Source organism: Callospermophilus lateralis, chromosome 8, assembly GCF_048772815.1.
Source record: "Callospermophilus lateralis isolate mCalLat2 chromosome 8, mCalLat2.hap1, whole genome shotgun sequence".
Lineage (NCBI taxonomy): Eukaryota > Metazoa > Chordata > Mammalia > Rodentia > Sciuridae > Callospermophilus > Callospermophilus lateralis.
Window position 1 is genome coordinate 30,203,508 of NC_135312.1, and position 17,209 is coordinate 30,220,716.

The 17,209-nt window shown below is 40.1% G+C and overlaps 2 protein-coding genes across 4 annotated transcripts in view; one reads left to right on the forward strand and one right to left on the reverse strand.

The window, feature by feature from the left end:
- Window positions 1–14,384, forward strand: part of Wdr19 (WD repeat domain 19) — a 71,245-nt gene extending 56,861 nt beyond the window's left edge. Inside the window, exons 31-37 of the mRNA XM_076864455.2 lie at window positions 1,179–1,303; window positions 4,190–4,271; window positions 5,702–5,852; window positions 7,429–7,552; window positions 8,424–8,500; window positions 9,126–9,250; window positions 14,100–14,384. Of these exons, the coding sequence (XP_076720570.1) occupies window positions 1,179–1,303; window positions 4,190–4,271; window positions 5,702–5,852; window positions 7,429–7,552; window positions 8,424–8,500; window positions 9,126–9,234 (668 nt within the window). The 3' untranslated portion in view covers window positions 9,235–9,250; window positions 14,100–14,384. The remainder of the gene's footprint in view (window positions 1–1,178; window positions 1,304–4,189; window positions 4,272–5,701; window positions 5,853–7,428; window positions 7,553–8,423; window positions 8,501–9,125; window positions 9,251–14,099) is intronic.
- The window catches only part of Rfc1 (replication factor C subunit 1), a 108,072-nt gene that overhangs the window by 20,678 nt on the left and 70,185 nt on the right, over window positions 1–17,209 (reverse strand). Inside the window, exons 25-26 of one of the 3 annotated variants that reach the window (XR_013092143.2) lie at window positions 16,486–16,631; window positions 1,550–3,034 (exon numbers count right to left, since the gene is read on the reverse strand). Coding sequence is in view for 1 of the 3 variants with exons in the window: in XM_076864456.2 (XP_076720571.2) it covers window positions 16,548–16,631 (84 nt within the window). In the remaining 2 variants the exon portion in view is untranslated. Of the gene's footprint in view, window positions 1–1,549; window positions 3,035–15,887; window positions 16,632–17,209 lie in introns of those variants that run through there. The other 2 variants (XR_013092144.2, XM_076864456.2) reach the window with 2 other exon arrangements.

Consider the following 17,209-nt stretch of genomic DNA (forward strand, 5'->3'; position numbering starts at 1 on the left):
GACCTTCCCAGCCCACAGCCCCCTCCTACAATGGCATTTCCTTTCAGTTCCATGTGTTTGACCTTAACCGTGTAAGAGATATCAGATGGTAGAAGATAATCATACTATATTACTATGGACCTGGTTCTTTGTGATCTGCAGGACTACTTATGGAAACTCCAGAATGTTCTATGGTTCCCTTATATGCTTTGTAAATAGTTATTGAATAAGTCAGAATTCTTTGCAAGCCAGTTCTCTTAGATATTCATATATATGGAACACAATTCTAGGAAATATGCAATAAACACAGTACTTTATTCACCTTATGTTGACTTCACACCTGTCAGATGTGTGCTAGGAGCTCGGGATACAGAACTGGGCCACAGTTCTGCCCTCGAGGGTTCACAATTCGATGGGAGAAAAAAAAAAAAAGTGAATTCTGAGTTGTTATTCAGGCTGACAAGTGCTAGACTAGAAAAGAGAAATATAATAAAAAAGACACTAGGAGTGGGGGTCCAGGGCATCCCAAAGGCTAGGGGTGGTGACAGTTGGAGAATGGTAATGAGGGTGGCAACAAGGGCTCCAGCTGAGTTGGAAAGGAGAGAGATGAAGAGAAAGGGGGTGTGCTGAGAGAGGGGCAGCCAGACTATCACATCCCCAGGCGGGCAGCAACAGGAGAAGGCAATGACCCTGGGCATGGGGGGGCAGATCTGCCGGGCTCAGGGCCTCTGCTCAGGAATTTACATTGGAGGGTTTTTGCAAGGGTGTGACCTGGAGGTGTTAGGCTTCTGGTGAGGCATGAAGTTTTGGAAGGACTCTGACATCTGAATGAAGCTCAGGAGAAACACTGGTTAGGACACTACTGCCCGGAGGAAAATGAGAGGCACTCAGGGCAGGCACGAGGAAGGGAGCCGGATGGAATCTGAAGGACTCAGAACTCACTGACCCAGCGGACTTTGGGGTCAGGTGGTTGCCCTGAGGAAGAGTGAATCATCTGGGAGGGCAGCCCCATCTTCTCCCGAGGGACTGGCTGGATGTTAATAATATGGAATAGGAAACACTACTAGGTTACTATGTAGAAGAAAAGGTTAAAATGTTACTAAAAACAAGATTAGCAATTTCACTTATAAAATGAGGGCCCATAAAACTCCTCAGATGACATCCTTTGCAGTCATGTCATTTTACCGCCTTTTTTCAAGGAAACTATCGGAATGCACATGATGTTCTCTTCAGCATGTACGCAGAACTTAAATCCCAGAAGATCAAAATTCCCTCTGAGATGGCCACCAACCTCATGATCCTGCACAGTTATATACTGGTGAAGGTGAGGCCCTTAGAATGACCCAGAATAATGCCACAATATGCTGCCTTATGTGTGAAAAGAAAGAATGCCTAGCTGTTCACTGCAGAATAATGAGAGACATACTGAAGAGACTGGTAGAACTGGCTTGCTAAAGTGGCAGGGCGTGAGAGGAACCAAGCCCCAGCAGACGGGAGGGAAGAAAGGAGCAGGCTTTGCTGTGTGAGTCTTTCTATATTGTATTTATTTGGAAGCATTTAGGTATATTAGCTGTGCCCACAAAACAAATTTACTTAAAACATTTTTATTTATCCAGTAATTGTTAGTTTATTAATTCTAAATTAGTAGAGTTTACAAAATTTCACTGTTTTTAATATTGTTTCATTTTCAGCTACATAGAAAAATAATATGCATTAAAAATTTTTGAGAATATAGAAAGTTTGGTGAAAACAATCATTCAGGCTTGAAGTCTGTCACTGAGATATAAGTGTTAACATTATGTTGTACATATCCTCTGTGCTTCTTCAAATGCATGTACATACATTTTTAAATGTTTTACCAAGTTAGATCATATTTATTTCCAGTTGTACATTGGTTTTAATCAGCAATTTTCAATAGAAACAAAATAGATCATGCAAATCTCAAATACTTATTCATATAATATAAATCACTGTTGTATGTTTGCATGGGTAGGTCCATATGTACACTCATATCTCTGTAAAGGTACAGACAGAATCTAACTTGTATTTTCCCAAATTTTCACTTAGATCAAAGTACCTTGCATATTAGTAATAAATTGGTTCTCTGGCCAGTCCACAGGACCTCACGTAACCTTGAATTTAAACTGATTTAAACCCTGATTACTGTGTCAGCACTGTCCAGTAGAACTTCCTGTGGTGATATACCTGTGCTGTCCAGTACAAAAGCTGACAGCCTGTCTGTGGAGCACTTGTGTAACTGCTAAACTCAATTTTTAGCTTCATGTGATTTTAAAGTTTAAATGCCACATGTGACTAATGGTTACCATATTAGACACCTGGGTCCTCAGCGCTGACTGATAGGAAAAGGCATTTAGAACTCCAACACGCAGCCCCTGGGGAGTCCACTTCCCTTCAGAGCAGCAGGATCCTTCTTTCCTAGAGAAAGTGGCTGCAAACAGGAAGGTTTTCCTCAGCTGCCAACGTGAGAGGTGACGCCGGTGTCGTGGGAGCCCAGATAAGCAAAATGGAACCTTAGGTGTTGAGGGAGGCTAGAAACAGTTGGAGCTGAGGAGCAAAAAATAGGGAGGGATTCCTCCTCCAGGCTGTCCACCACCATACGCCATGGGATGCTGCTTGAGTCCTTTTCTTCTCTGGCCCCCAGGGCTGACACCTTCCATTCCATCCAGACATTCTCCTCCCTTCTCGCTGGAGAGCACCCTTGTGACTCTTCCCCTCAGCTCTAATCTCTCACCAAGCATTTCCAAGGCTTTCTAGGTCTTTGACTGCTTGTAGTATCTAAAGCAAACTATCAAACCCTCTCAAGGAAGAATACATTGATGCACAAATGTCAAGGTATCTTTGCCACAAAGGACTGAAGAAAGATTCATCCACATACATTTCATGAGAAATCTGGACTTGGCTTTGGTGCGGCTTTCTCCTCAGAGCTGGGATAATGACAGCCTAGGACATTCAGGTGTCGGTGGCTCGGCTGGGCAGTGTTGAGGCCCAGAATCAGTGGAAGGTTGTGGAGAATAAGCAGGAAGGGCTTCCCCTGCTTCAGATAAGAGATCAACAATAGCTAATAAAATAGAACATTCATAGCAATATATTCTAACTATGTGAATGAGGTCACTGAAGAGTAGACAAATGTGCATATTTTTGGACCAAGGTGGATTGCAGGTAACTAAGACTGTAGAAAGCAAAGCCGTGGATGAAGGGGACTACTGTACTTCTCTCCATCCCACTGTCCCACCTCTATGGGCCCCCTCACCTCACACTGGGTGACTGCAGTGGCTTTTTGGCCAGGCTTTTGCCAATTCTGCAGCTTCACCTCATCTTACCCACACCCCTCCACCTCAGACCTTCCATCTGCCATTGCCCTTTCCCTTCTGTGTACATAAATGTAGGAAAGCCCACATGAGGCTATAGTGCAAAGGAGGCCATCCATGAGTCAAGAAGAGAGCCCTCACACAGGAACGGGAAGCTAGCACCTTGATCTTGGGCTTCCCAGGCTCTAGAACTGTGGGGAATGACTTAGTTGTTTAAGCACTCAGGCTACGACAACCCAACTGGACTTAAGACATGAGCCTACTGATAATGATGAAATAGAAAGTACACGTACCATCTAAGAAGTCATTTTTCAAAATATGTCAGACCAAGCATCTAAATTTAACTACTATTAATAGTCCTCTAATAATGGCCAGTAAGAGATGGACCAGGGACTTGAACTCATTTCAAGGGTCTAGGGCAGAGTAAAATGCATAGAATAGAAGAGGTGAGACCTAAGGCCACTGTGGCAGGCAGCAGCTGTTTGAAGGAGAAGTAGTAAGGGAGAAATTGCCAGTGGTATCAGCCAAGAAAGGCTGTAAGGACCTCGTAATGGCCCTGTCCTGGGCCACAATCAAGAAGTTATTTGGGTTAGGTGAGGTGGTGCGTTGCATGTCTATAATCCCAGTTGCTCGGGAGGCCGAGGCAGGAGGATTGTGAATTCAAAGCCAATCTCAGCAACTTATCGAGGCCCTAAGCAACTCAGGAAGACCCTGTCTCTAAATAAAATATAAACAGGGCTGAGGATGTGGCTCAGTGGGATGAGGCTCCTGAGTTTAATCCCCAGTACCAATAATAATAATAAGAATAAGAAGAAGTTGTTTAGGGGAACAAAGCATGAATTGGGGTTGCCTGTAAGAATAAAATGTATCATTTATTTCAGATTCATGTTAAAAATGGAGATCACATGAAAGGGGCACGCATGCTCATTCGGGTGGCCAACAACATTAGCAAATTTCCATCACGTAAGTACTGTGTGAAGAGCTCACTATCCACCTGTCCACCCTAGTGCAGTTTGAGATCTACTCAAAGACTCAGCTGCCAGCCAGTGTTTTATATACTATGTATACAGGTAATCCCTGCCTGGCATGTACCAAAATTTCCAGCCTCCCAGGAAACAAATATCCACATAAACCACATTGTTTCTACAAAGATTTTTAGGCACATGGAGCCACTCATCCGTTCTGGAAATGGTGGGAACTCTCCCTAAATCCAGTTTCCCAGATACAAGTCAAGGGCCAACCATTCAAGCAGGTCTAGTCTAAGGATAAGGTCTCCAGCATGAACACGTGGCTACTCTTCTACACACATGGGGACCATTCTCCACATGTTATAGATAAGCAAACTGGGGCAAAGAAAGTGAAAAATAACATCCATCTGCCCAAGATCACATTGTCAGTTAAAAAGTTTGATTCTATGTTCTCAACCACAGTAGGATATGTTCTCTGAAAAAGGTTCTGTTATTCTAAAAGACATGACATGACAATATTCTTAAATGGATAAGACTCTGTACCATAATAGACAGATATCTACCTATTTTTTCCCATAATGGATCACATGTTAAATGTTTTAGGTTTTGTGGGTCCTTTGTCCCTCAACTATTCGACTCTGACATTTTTGCATGAACAATACATATATGAATGAGCAGGGCTGGGTTCCAACAGAACTATTTTTTAGACACAGAAATCTTGGAACCTCATAAAATTTTAACATGCCACAAAATATTATTCTTATGATCTCTTCTCAGCCATTTAAAATGTAGAAACCATTCTTAGTTCATGGGTCATAACAAAGTCAGAGGGCCAGATCTGGCCTATGGGTCATAATCTCACCAACCCATTCTCTAAATGTATTTTTGTTACAGAAAAGGACTTAATATCATTTGGCAAAGGGTAGGACAGAACAAGCCCTCTCATGCATGCTGGTGGGAATGAAGCTGATGTAGCCTTTCTAGGAAGCAGTTTGTCTATTAGTAGTGAGTCATTTTTAAAAGATCATGTTCTTTGAGTCAGTAATTCTGATTATCTGTCCTGAAGGAAGAATTAGGTGCCTGCAGAAAGATTAGTGCATAAAGTTATTAACTTCCCAGACCCATTTATCAGCAATCCTGTCAGATGCAAAAAGTCTCAGGTGTGGAAGGAGCCTCACCCCAGTGTCACCTCAAGGGTTGTTGGTCCCAGTGTCCCAGAGCAACAAGTTAATCAAGGGAAAGACATAAGTTAGCCTGACTACACGGTGGTGTCCTTTCCTTATTAAATATATCACCTGTGGGTGTTTGCAGAAAAAGCTAAGCTTGGATGAGTGTGAACCTGTTTTTCTAGCAACCAGGGATGGAGTCACGCCCGTGCCCTGAGAACGGGAGCCATGTGCTTTCTCTGTTGCATTTGTATTGCAGACATTGTGCCCATACTGACGTCTACTGTGATCGAGTGTCACAGGGCAGGCCTGAAGAACTCTGCTTTCAGTTTTGCAGCTATGCTGATGAGGCCTGAGTACCGCAACAAAATAGATGCCAAATACAAAAAGAAGATCGAGGCAATGGTCAGGTAGGCAGAGACAGCCATTTCTACTCTCTAATCCCATTTCCCAGAGGTATTTTTCAAAATAGAGCTGCTAATGCGCAGGCTCAATAAGAAAGTAGACAGCAGGTAAGGGATTATATTCAGCTACAAAGCACAGAAAATCTTGAAACAAGTCAGGATTTATGTGACTCTTGCACAAGGCATCATGGTTCAGGGCTGGTGCCACTGTGTCCTGATACCACCAAGCACAGATCCAGCTATGCTCTCCACAAGATGAAAGTTTCCTCCTCTTGATTGCAAGATAGCTGCCACACCTACAGACATCACATTCCCATTCAAGGAGGGAAGAAGTAAGGGAATTAAAGGAAGGGTCTTTGCCTGGTTATTCAGGAAGGCATCGTCCTCAGGACTCGCAGTTCACCTCCTTAGCCAGCTCTGCCACACAACATACTGCCGAGTGGAAACAAGTTCTCTTACCAAGGAAGGAGAGAATGAATGGCTACTAGCAAGGAGCATCTGCCAGGGGAATAAATAAAGTAGTGCACATTCTCAGTGTGAGAAACTCTGTAACAGCCCTTTGCCAGTTGAGTCCAAATCCTGTGCATTTCCAAAGGCACATAAGGCATGTCCTCACTTCGGAAAGCAGGCTAGTGGCCTGGTCAGAAATCTAGGAAAAAGTAGTAATACCGTCTACGAAAGGAAAGATTAGTTGCAATCATGCAGCATTTCTAAACAACTTGTCCAGAGTAGTGATGACACTTAGGATACTGATTAGTCACAGTTATGACCAGGGACTCAGCTGTACCGGAAACGTGACCCAGGCCTCAGCCAAGGAAAATGGAAGCAGGTAACACTTCAGTTTCAGATGGCCCTGGGACCATCCTCATGGCAGAGAACTTTTAAACTGGGTGGGCCTACCTGAACACTCCCTTTTTTAAAAGCTAACAAGTTTACCAAATCAGTCTGACCCAGTACGCTTTCCAGCGTGGAAGGGAGAACAACTGTAAAATGGAGGACAGGTAGAGCAGGCTGGCCAAGGCCCTGGCTTTGAGAAGATGATTGTCATTCTCCACACACGAGTGAGTGGTCCACAGCTATGTGGTCTAAAATGGCACCCACTAGCCACCTATGGCTCTTTAAATTTAGATTAATTAAAATGGAAATAAACTTTGAAACTTAGTTCCTCACATATATCAAGTATATGACTCGTGGCCACAGTATTGGGCAGCACAAAATTACAACTCTCCCATGGTCACCAAGTTCTGTTGGAACAGTGCTGGAGAGCCGTTAAAAAAACCCTTTAGCTACACAAAAAGGAAAAGAGGGAAAATATCAAGCTCACCGCTGCAGAGACACAGCAAGTCCTCCCTGTTTTCCGCCAAGTAAGTGCTGTGAACTCTTTAACTCCTGAACCTGGGCAATCCTGGGTTCTCTCTCTTCCCTACAGCGGGATCAAGGGTGGCAGGGAGCTGAGAAGCATCTCCAATCTCTGTCTGCCTGTGAAGAAACTGGTAGTTACACAGTCCTTCCCAAGTGTGCTTTTTGCTATCCATGTTCTATGAAATGTGTTTGTCAATGACATGTGATGGTTCCTCCACAGGAGACCTGATACATCTGAGACAGAAGAGGCCACGACCCCGTGTCCATACTGCGAATTTCTTCTCCCGGAGTGTGAACTCCTCTGTCCTGGATGTAAAAACAACATCCCCTATTGCATTGCAACAGTAAGTTTCTTTATGATAATAGTTTCCCTTTTCATTTGAATACTTGATATACTTCTGCATTTTCTTCATTTCTGAAATAATCCTATCCTTCCAATTTCCTGCCACACTTAGCATACAATTTCATGGTCAGCAAAGTTGGAAGTTATGTTCAAAGCATATGTAAGCTAGGGCACTGGCCAGAAGGCACTGCAGGGCAGCTGGGCAGATGAGGATCAGCAGCTGTGGGCTCAAAGTTTTTCCTAACACTTATTAGACCACAACATGGTGCCATTTCCTGTACCTTGCTACACGAATCTATAATAAGACCTTCCTACTGAGATTGACTAGACTGAAAAGATAACATGTCCTAACAAGGTCTTACGACAACATCTGACATGCTACAGCATTTCATAAATGGTAGTTTAGTGTTGTTGTTGTTTTAATAATTGTGGGGGGTTTTTTAGCCTTTATTTATTTATTTATTTTATGTGGTGCTGAGGGTTGAACCCATTGCTTCACACGTACTAGGCAAGCACTCAACCACTGAGCCCCAGCCCCAGCCCCAGCCCTCTGGTAGTTTTTATTAAAACCAACTGTCAAAAAATTATTTGTTCATCACTGGGCTAATGTAAACTCTGTTTTAAAGGAAAATAAATTCAGGTAATGATGTAAAAAAAAAAATTAAAGATTATTCTGTCTTTAAACATGAATCTGGTAAGTCAAGTCTAGCTATAGTACTTCTGATACCATCTCTTTCTAGGCAATTACACACCTATAGGAAATACCAATAATTTCATAATTTAGAGGCCTGGCTTTAATTGTAATTGTTATAATTTAATACTGGGATTTTTAAAACAAAGATGAATTTTACTCTTAAATGTACTGTTTCCAGGGCCGGCACATGTTGAAAAATGACTGGACAGTGTGTCCACATTGTGACTTTCCTGCACTATATTCAGAATTTAAGACGTAAGTGTGTATCCTTTCACAGTCACAATTTTATACAAAAACAGGCCTTTTGTTTTTCACTTCTTTATTCTGAAGTCTCCTTATGTTTCATGTTCCTAAAGACCCAAATTGTCTTCCTGAAAGAAACTTCTATGACCTATGGACCATTATCTTTAAGAGGATCTTTCAGTAGGCATGGTGGTGGCCACCTGTAATCCCAGTGACTCAGAAAGCTGAGGTAGAGGCTGAGGCAGGAGGATTGCAAGTTGAAAGCAAGCCTCAGCACCTTAGCGAGAACCTGTTCCAAAATAAAAAATAAAAAGGACTAGGGATGGGATGTGGCTCAGGAAAAAAGAATAATCTTTTATTATTATTGATCGACACAGTATCTCAAACTTCACCTACTGAGTTGCTTAGCACCTTGCTTTTGCTGAGACTGGCTTTGAACTCATGACCTTCCTGCCTCAGCCTCCCAAGCCACTGGGATTACAGGTGTGCATTACCACACCTGATAAATATTTCTAATTCTTAAATTGCATGAGTTATGAGGTAAAGATAGAAAATAGCTGCTTTTTACACTAGAATTACCCAAAGGTAAAGAAATATTGTACAATTACCTTACTCTGAATTTCCCTCCCCAAAACAGCATGTTAAACCATGAAAGCACATGTCCTATGTGTTCAGAAAGATTAGATTCTGCTCAGCTGAAGAACATTTCAGACTGTACCAAGTACCTGCGAACAGAGATGGAATAGTGGGCAGCATGTGCAGGTAAGGGCACCATTCTCTCATGTTCCAGAGCACACACAGCCGGTACTTGGTAATGGCGTTCACTTCTTTTTGTGTATCATGTATTTTTAGATCTGAATAATTGGACAAGAAATCTTTGATGTATTTTTTTAATGCTAAAATGCAGGCAATATAGTTGCCAGTGATAAAAGTTATTTGGCCAAGGAGAATCACGGAAAGCAACTAGAACTCGTTGTATCAAGTCACATAGAATTATTTCTAATCAGTTCAATAAAACTAGAGCCACCTAATGAAAGTGGATATTACTGATATAATTCAGGAGAATATGCTCTAAAAAGTTTTGGCTTCCAGAGATTTGAAAAAAATCCCATTGTTTTTCTTTCCAAGTCTCAGTTTTGTCAATGGAAGCTACACATACTTGTGCTGTTTTCCATTGACAAGGATTTACTCACATGGCTACATAGTGCAGAAGGAGGAAGGAAAATGTCTCTAGCTTGAAAGCCAAAAGCCCTACTAAAAATTATGAGATTCTTAAAAAGAAAATATCCTTTTATTATAATTGACACAGAATTTCAAACTTAACCTGAGGAGGAAACTCCAGGTCTCTGACCACAACCTGTTCTCTCCAGGTCTTCCCTACCTTTCCCTACCTCTGCCAGGGGCAGCTCCCTCCACTCAGCGGGTCAGGATGTGAACTGGAGAGGTGACCTTGATTCATCTCACCCTTACCCCCACCCCCATCAGTCCACCTCCAGCATCTAGTTCCCTTCCTAAACCCATCAGTGGCTTTAGAAGAGCCTACAGGTGGTGAGCTGGCCCGTCTCCTCCTCCTGTCTCATCTCAGATTATTCCTCTTGCTCACTATACTGCAGCCCATTGACCTTTCTGCTGTTCTCCAATACTCCAGACTCTTCACAGGGGATGCACCATCTTCCATTCCCATCAGCAATGTACGAGGCCCTAGTTTCTCCACATACTCACTCATACCTGTTACTATCTGCGCTTTGATTGCAATCACCCTGCTGGGAGTAAAGTAATATTTCATTAGATCTTGATTTGCATTTCCTTAGTGGCAAGTGATGTGGAATCTCTTTTCCTATTTATTTCTTTGAAGATATACAAGTCCTTCGCCCATTTATTTTGTTGTTGAGTTATGAGTTCTTTTAGAATATATTCTAAATACATTTTATCAGATATGATTTACAAATACTTTCCTCCTGGGATTGGTTTGTTTTCACTTCTTTAATATCTGAGTCACAAGTTTATTTTGTGAATTCCAATTTATTTCTTTCTTTGACTGCTGTCATATCTAAAAAACTATTGCTTAATCCAAGGTCATGAAATTTACACTTACGTTTCCTTTTAGGAATTCATAATCATTACTCTTACATTGAGGTTGTCTTTGACCCATTAAGTGGTATGGATCCTCCTCCTTTTCTGTGTAGATAATCGAGTTGTCCCAGATATTCATTGAGAAGACTCTTCTATCTTCACTAGCACTGGGTTATCTGTTTTTTAACTTTTCACTATAGTGAAACAAATTGACATCTATAATCATAGGGGTTGTTATCTTTTTGAACTGTCAAAATTATTTATTCTAGTCACAAACTGTTCATCAAACATGTTTGAAAATATTTCCTCCCACTCTGGCTTTCTGCTTCTGAATGGGCATTTGGATAGCAGATATTAATGAATTTGTTTATCAGTTCTTTAATTTCATAGTTATTCTGTGTCCTACCCTTATTTTTATTTGCTCATTGAAGTTAGGAACACATTTTCCTGTTTTCTTCTAGAGACTCTAGATCTGTGACTCATCTTGAGAGGATGTTTGTCTATAATGAGAGGCTGTCCCACCCATCCCCCACACACACATACCAAGTAGATAGATTCAGTCTTCTAGTACCATCTGTTAGCAGGTCTTTCCTTTCCTCATTGAACTACTTGATGCTTTTACTGAAAAATCAGTTAGGTTTTAATTGTGGCTGTTTTTAGACTGATGGATTAGTTCATTATTTTAACACTACATTGTTTCAATTATTTTAGGTTTATAGTGGTATATTAAAGTCTTGAAGTACTGTGGATGCTCCAACTTTTATTGTTTTTTCCCAAGATTATTTTGTCCACTCTTGGTCTTTTTATCTTTATAATATCTTAACCAGCTTGTCAAATTAAGATTGGGATTTCCTTTAGTTGCTGCTGCTGTACAGCATCCTAAAACAACATACACTTATTATCAGTGAGTCAGTGTCTAAGCATAGCTTTAGTTGGGCCTTCTGCTCAGGGTCTCACAAGACTATAGTCATGATGTTGGCTGGAACTCATGGGCTTCAAGTCCTCTTCCAGGTTCACCACTAGCAGAATTCTGTTGTTCATGATTGGAGAACTGAAGCCCTAAGCACTTAGAGGTAGTTTCCCAACACATGAAATTATGCTTCAAAGCCCAGCAAAGGAGCATCTCTCCAATGTACAACAATGTACCTTCAGGGAAAGTCTAAACCCTCTTAAAAGGGCTTACCTAATTAGGTCAGGCCACCTAGGTTAAAGTCCTATTGATTAATTCAGTCAGCTGACTGGGGACCTAAACTGCACCTACAGAATCCCTCATGTAATATAGACAAACATGGTTATTTCCACAATCACAAGCCCTTCCCCGCACTTAAGAGCCAAGTACAATATAAATAGGATGTGTACACTGAGGGTGGGAATCTTGGGGGTCACTCTAGAATTCTGTCTGCCAAAACTACATTGATTCTGAGTCCATTTTGAGAACTGACATTAAAGATATATACCAGTCTACCAATATAGCCCTACATTTATTTCAAAATCTTGAAATTCCTTTTGACAATTTAACTTTCAGTACAGGAGTCTTTCGTTAAATTTATTCCCAAGGAATTTGAGACTTTGATATGGAATTTTTAATTTTCCATTGGTATGGAAAAATGCAGTGGATTTTCGTATCCTGACCTTGCATCTTGCAGCCTGCCTCCTACCCTAGTACTAGGGATTGAACCTGGGGCCCTCTACCACTGTACCCCCAGCCCTTTTATTTGGAAACAAGGTCTTACCTAAATTGGCCAGGTTGGCCTTGATTTAGCAAAACCCCTGCATTAGCCTCCCAAATAGTGTGATTACAGACATGTGCCACCATGCCCAGCTTTTTCTAAATTTATGTTTTATGTCATAGTGTATAGTCTTTCAGATTGTCTATGTAAATAAGCATGTCAACAGACAAAAAATTTTTTCTTCCTTTCTAATATTTATGACTTTTATTTCTCTCTTCCCATATTGCATTAGCTAGGATCTCTAGTACAAAGCAATATACTTGTCTTATTGCGGGTATTGGGAGAAAGCATTCAGTATTTGACCATTGTGATTAGTTGTAAGGTTTATAAGAGAGGCCTTCTATGGGGCTGGGGTTGTAGCTCAGTGCTAAAGCATTTGCCTAGCATGTGTGAGGCACTGGGTTTAATTCTCAGCACTACATATAAATAAAAAATAAAGGTCCACTATCTTAATTACAAAACTTTCCTTTTATTCCTAGTTGGCTGAGTTTTGAATTTTGTCATATGAGTTTTCTGTATTAATTAAGATGATAAGTTTATCCCCCTTTATTCCATTAATATAAATTATATTTATTTTTGAGTGTTAAAATCAACTTTTATTTAGGGGATATATTCACTTGATCATGATAATTTCCCTTTTTATGTACTTCTGGATTATTTTGCTTATACTGAGAATACTGTGTCTAAGTTTATGAAGGATACTGGTCTGTAATTTTTTTGTTGTTGTTGTTCTAATGTCTTTTTCAAGTGTTATCATGTTGAATTTAGGTATACTGTTTCATTACTTTTGTCTTGCCTTCTATTCATATAATCCAATTCTTTTTTTTTTTTTTTTTTTAAGTATTTCACTTGATTCCTCTGTTGACCTTTTATCTATATACCTTTGCAAAACTTTTTACTTGGTCAGTAGCCTATGTCACAAATATACATACATACACAGATACATACACACTTATAAACCTTATAATATTATTTTCCTTTATCATGTCTTAGAAATTACAGGAAAAAATATGGATATAGCCTTATACTTGCCAACCTATTTGCCATTTCCATGATATTCTTACATTCCTGAATCCACATTTCCACACGGTATTATTTGCTTTCAGCCTAAAGAATTTCCTATAGCACTTCTTTCAAGTTCAGGTTTGTTAGTGACTATTTCTCTGTCTTTACTTTCCTTCAATTTTGAAGGATATTTTCACTTGATAAGGAATTCTGGTTTGGGGGTTTTGTTGTTGTTTATTTCTTACAGTACTTAAAAGATACTTGTCCAATGTCAACCATCGTTGTTCCCTGTGTATACCATTTTCTCTGTGGCTGCATTCAATATATTCTCTGTTTTTAGAATATGACTATTTGACTAGTGTGTGTTTTTTTTTAATTTCTTTTAGTGAATGTCTTCAGTGAGTTATGATTATGCACTGTCTTTTTAAAAAGTCACTGTGTCTTTTAAACAATGAATATTGGTTGAAGTCATTGTTCACTGGTTCCTTTAGATAAGCAATCTTTAACTGTTTATATATGTTCTCTGTAGTTTGCTGAGGATTCACTCTGCATTTTCTCATTCTTCCCAGTATGGCCGTCATCAGCATCATTCTCAATTTACAATAAAGGCTTAGAAGCTTGCCACACATTAGTCAGTTACAAGGCCAGTACTGAAACTCAATACTGATTATAGATTGGAAATTTCAAGCTTGAATGTAGTGTTCTTGTTCCATAGTTCAGAAATAAGCAGAGAATGTGGCTTGATTATTAAATGCTAGTAATTACCTGAAACCCTTCTGAAGGCATGTGTTTGTCTTTTCTAGATACAGTGTTCCTGAGAAGATAGTAATTTTTCCACAGGAGACTGTTTCCACCCCAATGGACTTAAGAGATGATTCTTCATAGATACACAAAAAAGAAACAGAGGTGACCTCTCCAAGTCAGCACTTGGCAAAAGTGACATATAATAGTGTTGTTTATTATACTTTGTATATTTCCTCTTCAAAGTTTTACATTTTAATAGTAACCTATAACGTAATTGTAAATACTTAGTTTTTGATTACTTTTATATTTTGAATATCTCCTTTAAAATAAAATTATTGACTAGATATTTGTACTGTTTTCTTGGAGTTAAAGACAGAAAAAGAGATGATGAAGGTAGCTTTCAAGCACATTGTGAAGTTTCGATAGTACATATATATTAAGTGTAAAAAATCTTAAAATATGTTCATACAAATCAAGGCTTTAAGCAGAATCAGTTCCAGAATCAAAACACAGTAAAATTTTTGTCATTCTACTGCACACTACGGAATTTGTCACAAATTGTTTGACTTCTCCTAAAAACACCCATTACCTGGAATCTTTCCCAAGGCGGTGTGACAGTTCCTTCCTCGTATCATGTACACCACACAAATAGGCTGCAAGGGACCATACTTTTCCTGCAACCTCAGTATATGCTTCCTTGCCATCCTAGCCAATGTCACCAAAGTCTAAACAGCTAACAGAAATGAGTCACCTCTGAATAAATCACACAGTTTTACGTTTATAGCACTCCTAAGCTGAGGCGAGGGCCCACAGGGCCAATAATGTTTTATAGCATCTAAGCAGCCTGCCTGCATGATGCTTCCAGCTTTATCACCTGTCCTTCCCTCCTAATGCCCAGCAGGACAAGCCAGAGGCCTTTGGCCAAAGTGATTCAATACAATTTACTAACATAAAACCCACACATAATCCCCCACTTATGAGGACAGCAAAGAAGAATTAGACCTACACTGTCATCCTCATATATTAAATAGCACATTGATAATTCCTAAAATAGATGTTCTTGTACACATGTTTAGAACTTCATAATGAACAGTAAAGGACACTATTTGTTCTGGCTCCAAAGAGGCCCTTTCCAGAGTGTACAAAATAACTGGGCAGACATGACTTGCTATTCAAAAAGAATAGAAATGCAAGAAGAATATGCATGAGAAGACCATCTTCACCCTACTAGTGAAATAACTTTCACTGAAACTGAAAAGTTCCAAGCCTGGCTTTAACAAAGAAGAGCATGGCTCAGTGGGTAAAGGCTTAAGGCAAAATTTTATTTTCATAATGAATTAATCTCCATGAAAGATACTTCAAAAGTCTCCAGAACTTTGTCCAATCTCCCAAATAAGATTATCAGTCCTTGAAGGCAGGTTAACACCATCCTTATTTTATATTCCTTTTAGCATATACCTCACAGAGGCAGCACACACCTCTGAGCATTTCTGACAAGATCAAAAAAATAGCTAGAAAACTAAACTTCAGGTTAGATCCATAACCTTCAGAGCCACTGGCAAGCATATCACTAGGTACAGCCTGAAGTTCCAACAGATCCATCACAGGACAGAACCCCATCTACAGCCAAAGTAAGCCTAAGAAACCCTGCCTGAGCCCTACTGGTCTGAACCTAATGAGATGCACAAGGGCGGGCATGCCTGGCAATCCTATGGCCCTACCCTCTATTAGCAACAAAGAGGGCCTCTCCTTGAGAGAGGTGCATGACTCTGGTCAGCACTGGAGGGAGGGAAGCTGGAAATTCCAGCTCTGGCTCTTCAACTGCCAGTCATGTTTCACACAACTGGTTAGTATGGAATAAAATGAGCTTTTAATCCACTCATTTACAAACTAATAAGGAAAGTAATATACCAACATACTATTTTGCTGTACAAGATGACAATCTTGAGAAAAATTTGTACATGTATCATGTGGAACATTTTTATTCCTAATTTATACTTTGTAAGATGCTTGACAATGTACAAAGAATACCCAGTTCTAGGTGGTGAATGTTTTGTATTGATTTATTTACAAAATTTCACCACATAATAAGAACTACCTTTAAAAAAAAAAATCAGCATTGGTCCTATAAAGGCCATTAGGATAAATTCTTAACCTACAAAAGACACCTTCGTACCACTGCTCCCCGGTTTATCGTTGTTAATGAAAATCTGGCACGAAAGCCCACATGTAGTTTCTGGTTCTAATTATACACAGTCATCTGAAGTACAACAATCTAATTAGATTGGCAGGGGACAGTGGAGCACCCACATAGTCCTACAGACCTCTATGAGAGGTGTGCACGAGCCTACTGGTTACATCTCAGCTGTGCTGCCTTTGGAATGGGACCACCATGTCATCCCATTATGCTAAACATGGCTCCCCTGGAAAAAAAACGAGGCTTACTCTAGACCAGCTGGACTGGTCAGGAGGGTAGATAAAAAGTGGCTGTTGGTGAAAAAATGGTTTCATTTCTTCAAACTTTTTCCTTTTCCTTTTTTGGACTCCTTATCTTTTTCTGGTTTTGAAGGCTTTGGAGATTTTGTCTTTTTCTGTTGGAGGGAAAAGATGCACAAAATAGTTAGTAGCTGTGTTCATGAGTAAATGAAACAAGCTTCTCTCTACAATAAATCTCATCTTTATCTGCAGCTGAATTTTGAAAGAAGAGAGGCTGCAAACATCTAGATCTTGAACTACTGCTGCCTCTGATGAGCTGGCCTCTAAGCAACAACTAGGCTAGTTAAACTTTTCAAAGACAGCAGTAAAAACTGAAGCTATCCATCTAAAACTAAGATACATTCCCCATGGAAGGCAAAATAAGCAAAAGTTAATTTACAGATAGGTTTTTTGTTTTGGTACCAGAGATTTGAACCCAGAGGCACTTAACCACTGAGCCACATCCCCAGCCTTTTTTTTTTTCCTTGTGAAAGCAGCTCACTAAGTTGCTGAGGCTGGCTTTGAACTTATAAACCTCCTGCCTCAGCCTCCCAGGTTACTGGGATTACAGGCATGCACCACCATATCAGCCAAATACGGTAACGCTTATATGAAGAATTTCCTTTTTAGCTTCAGACTGGAGATCTAAACACACTCATTTTGTAAAGGCGGAAGAGGAGAAAGGAAGACTACA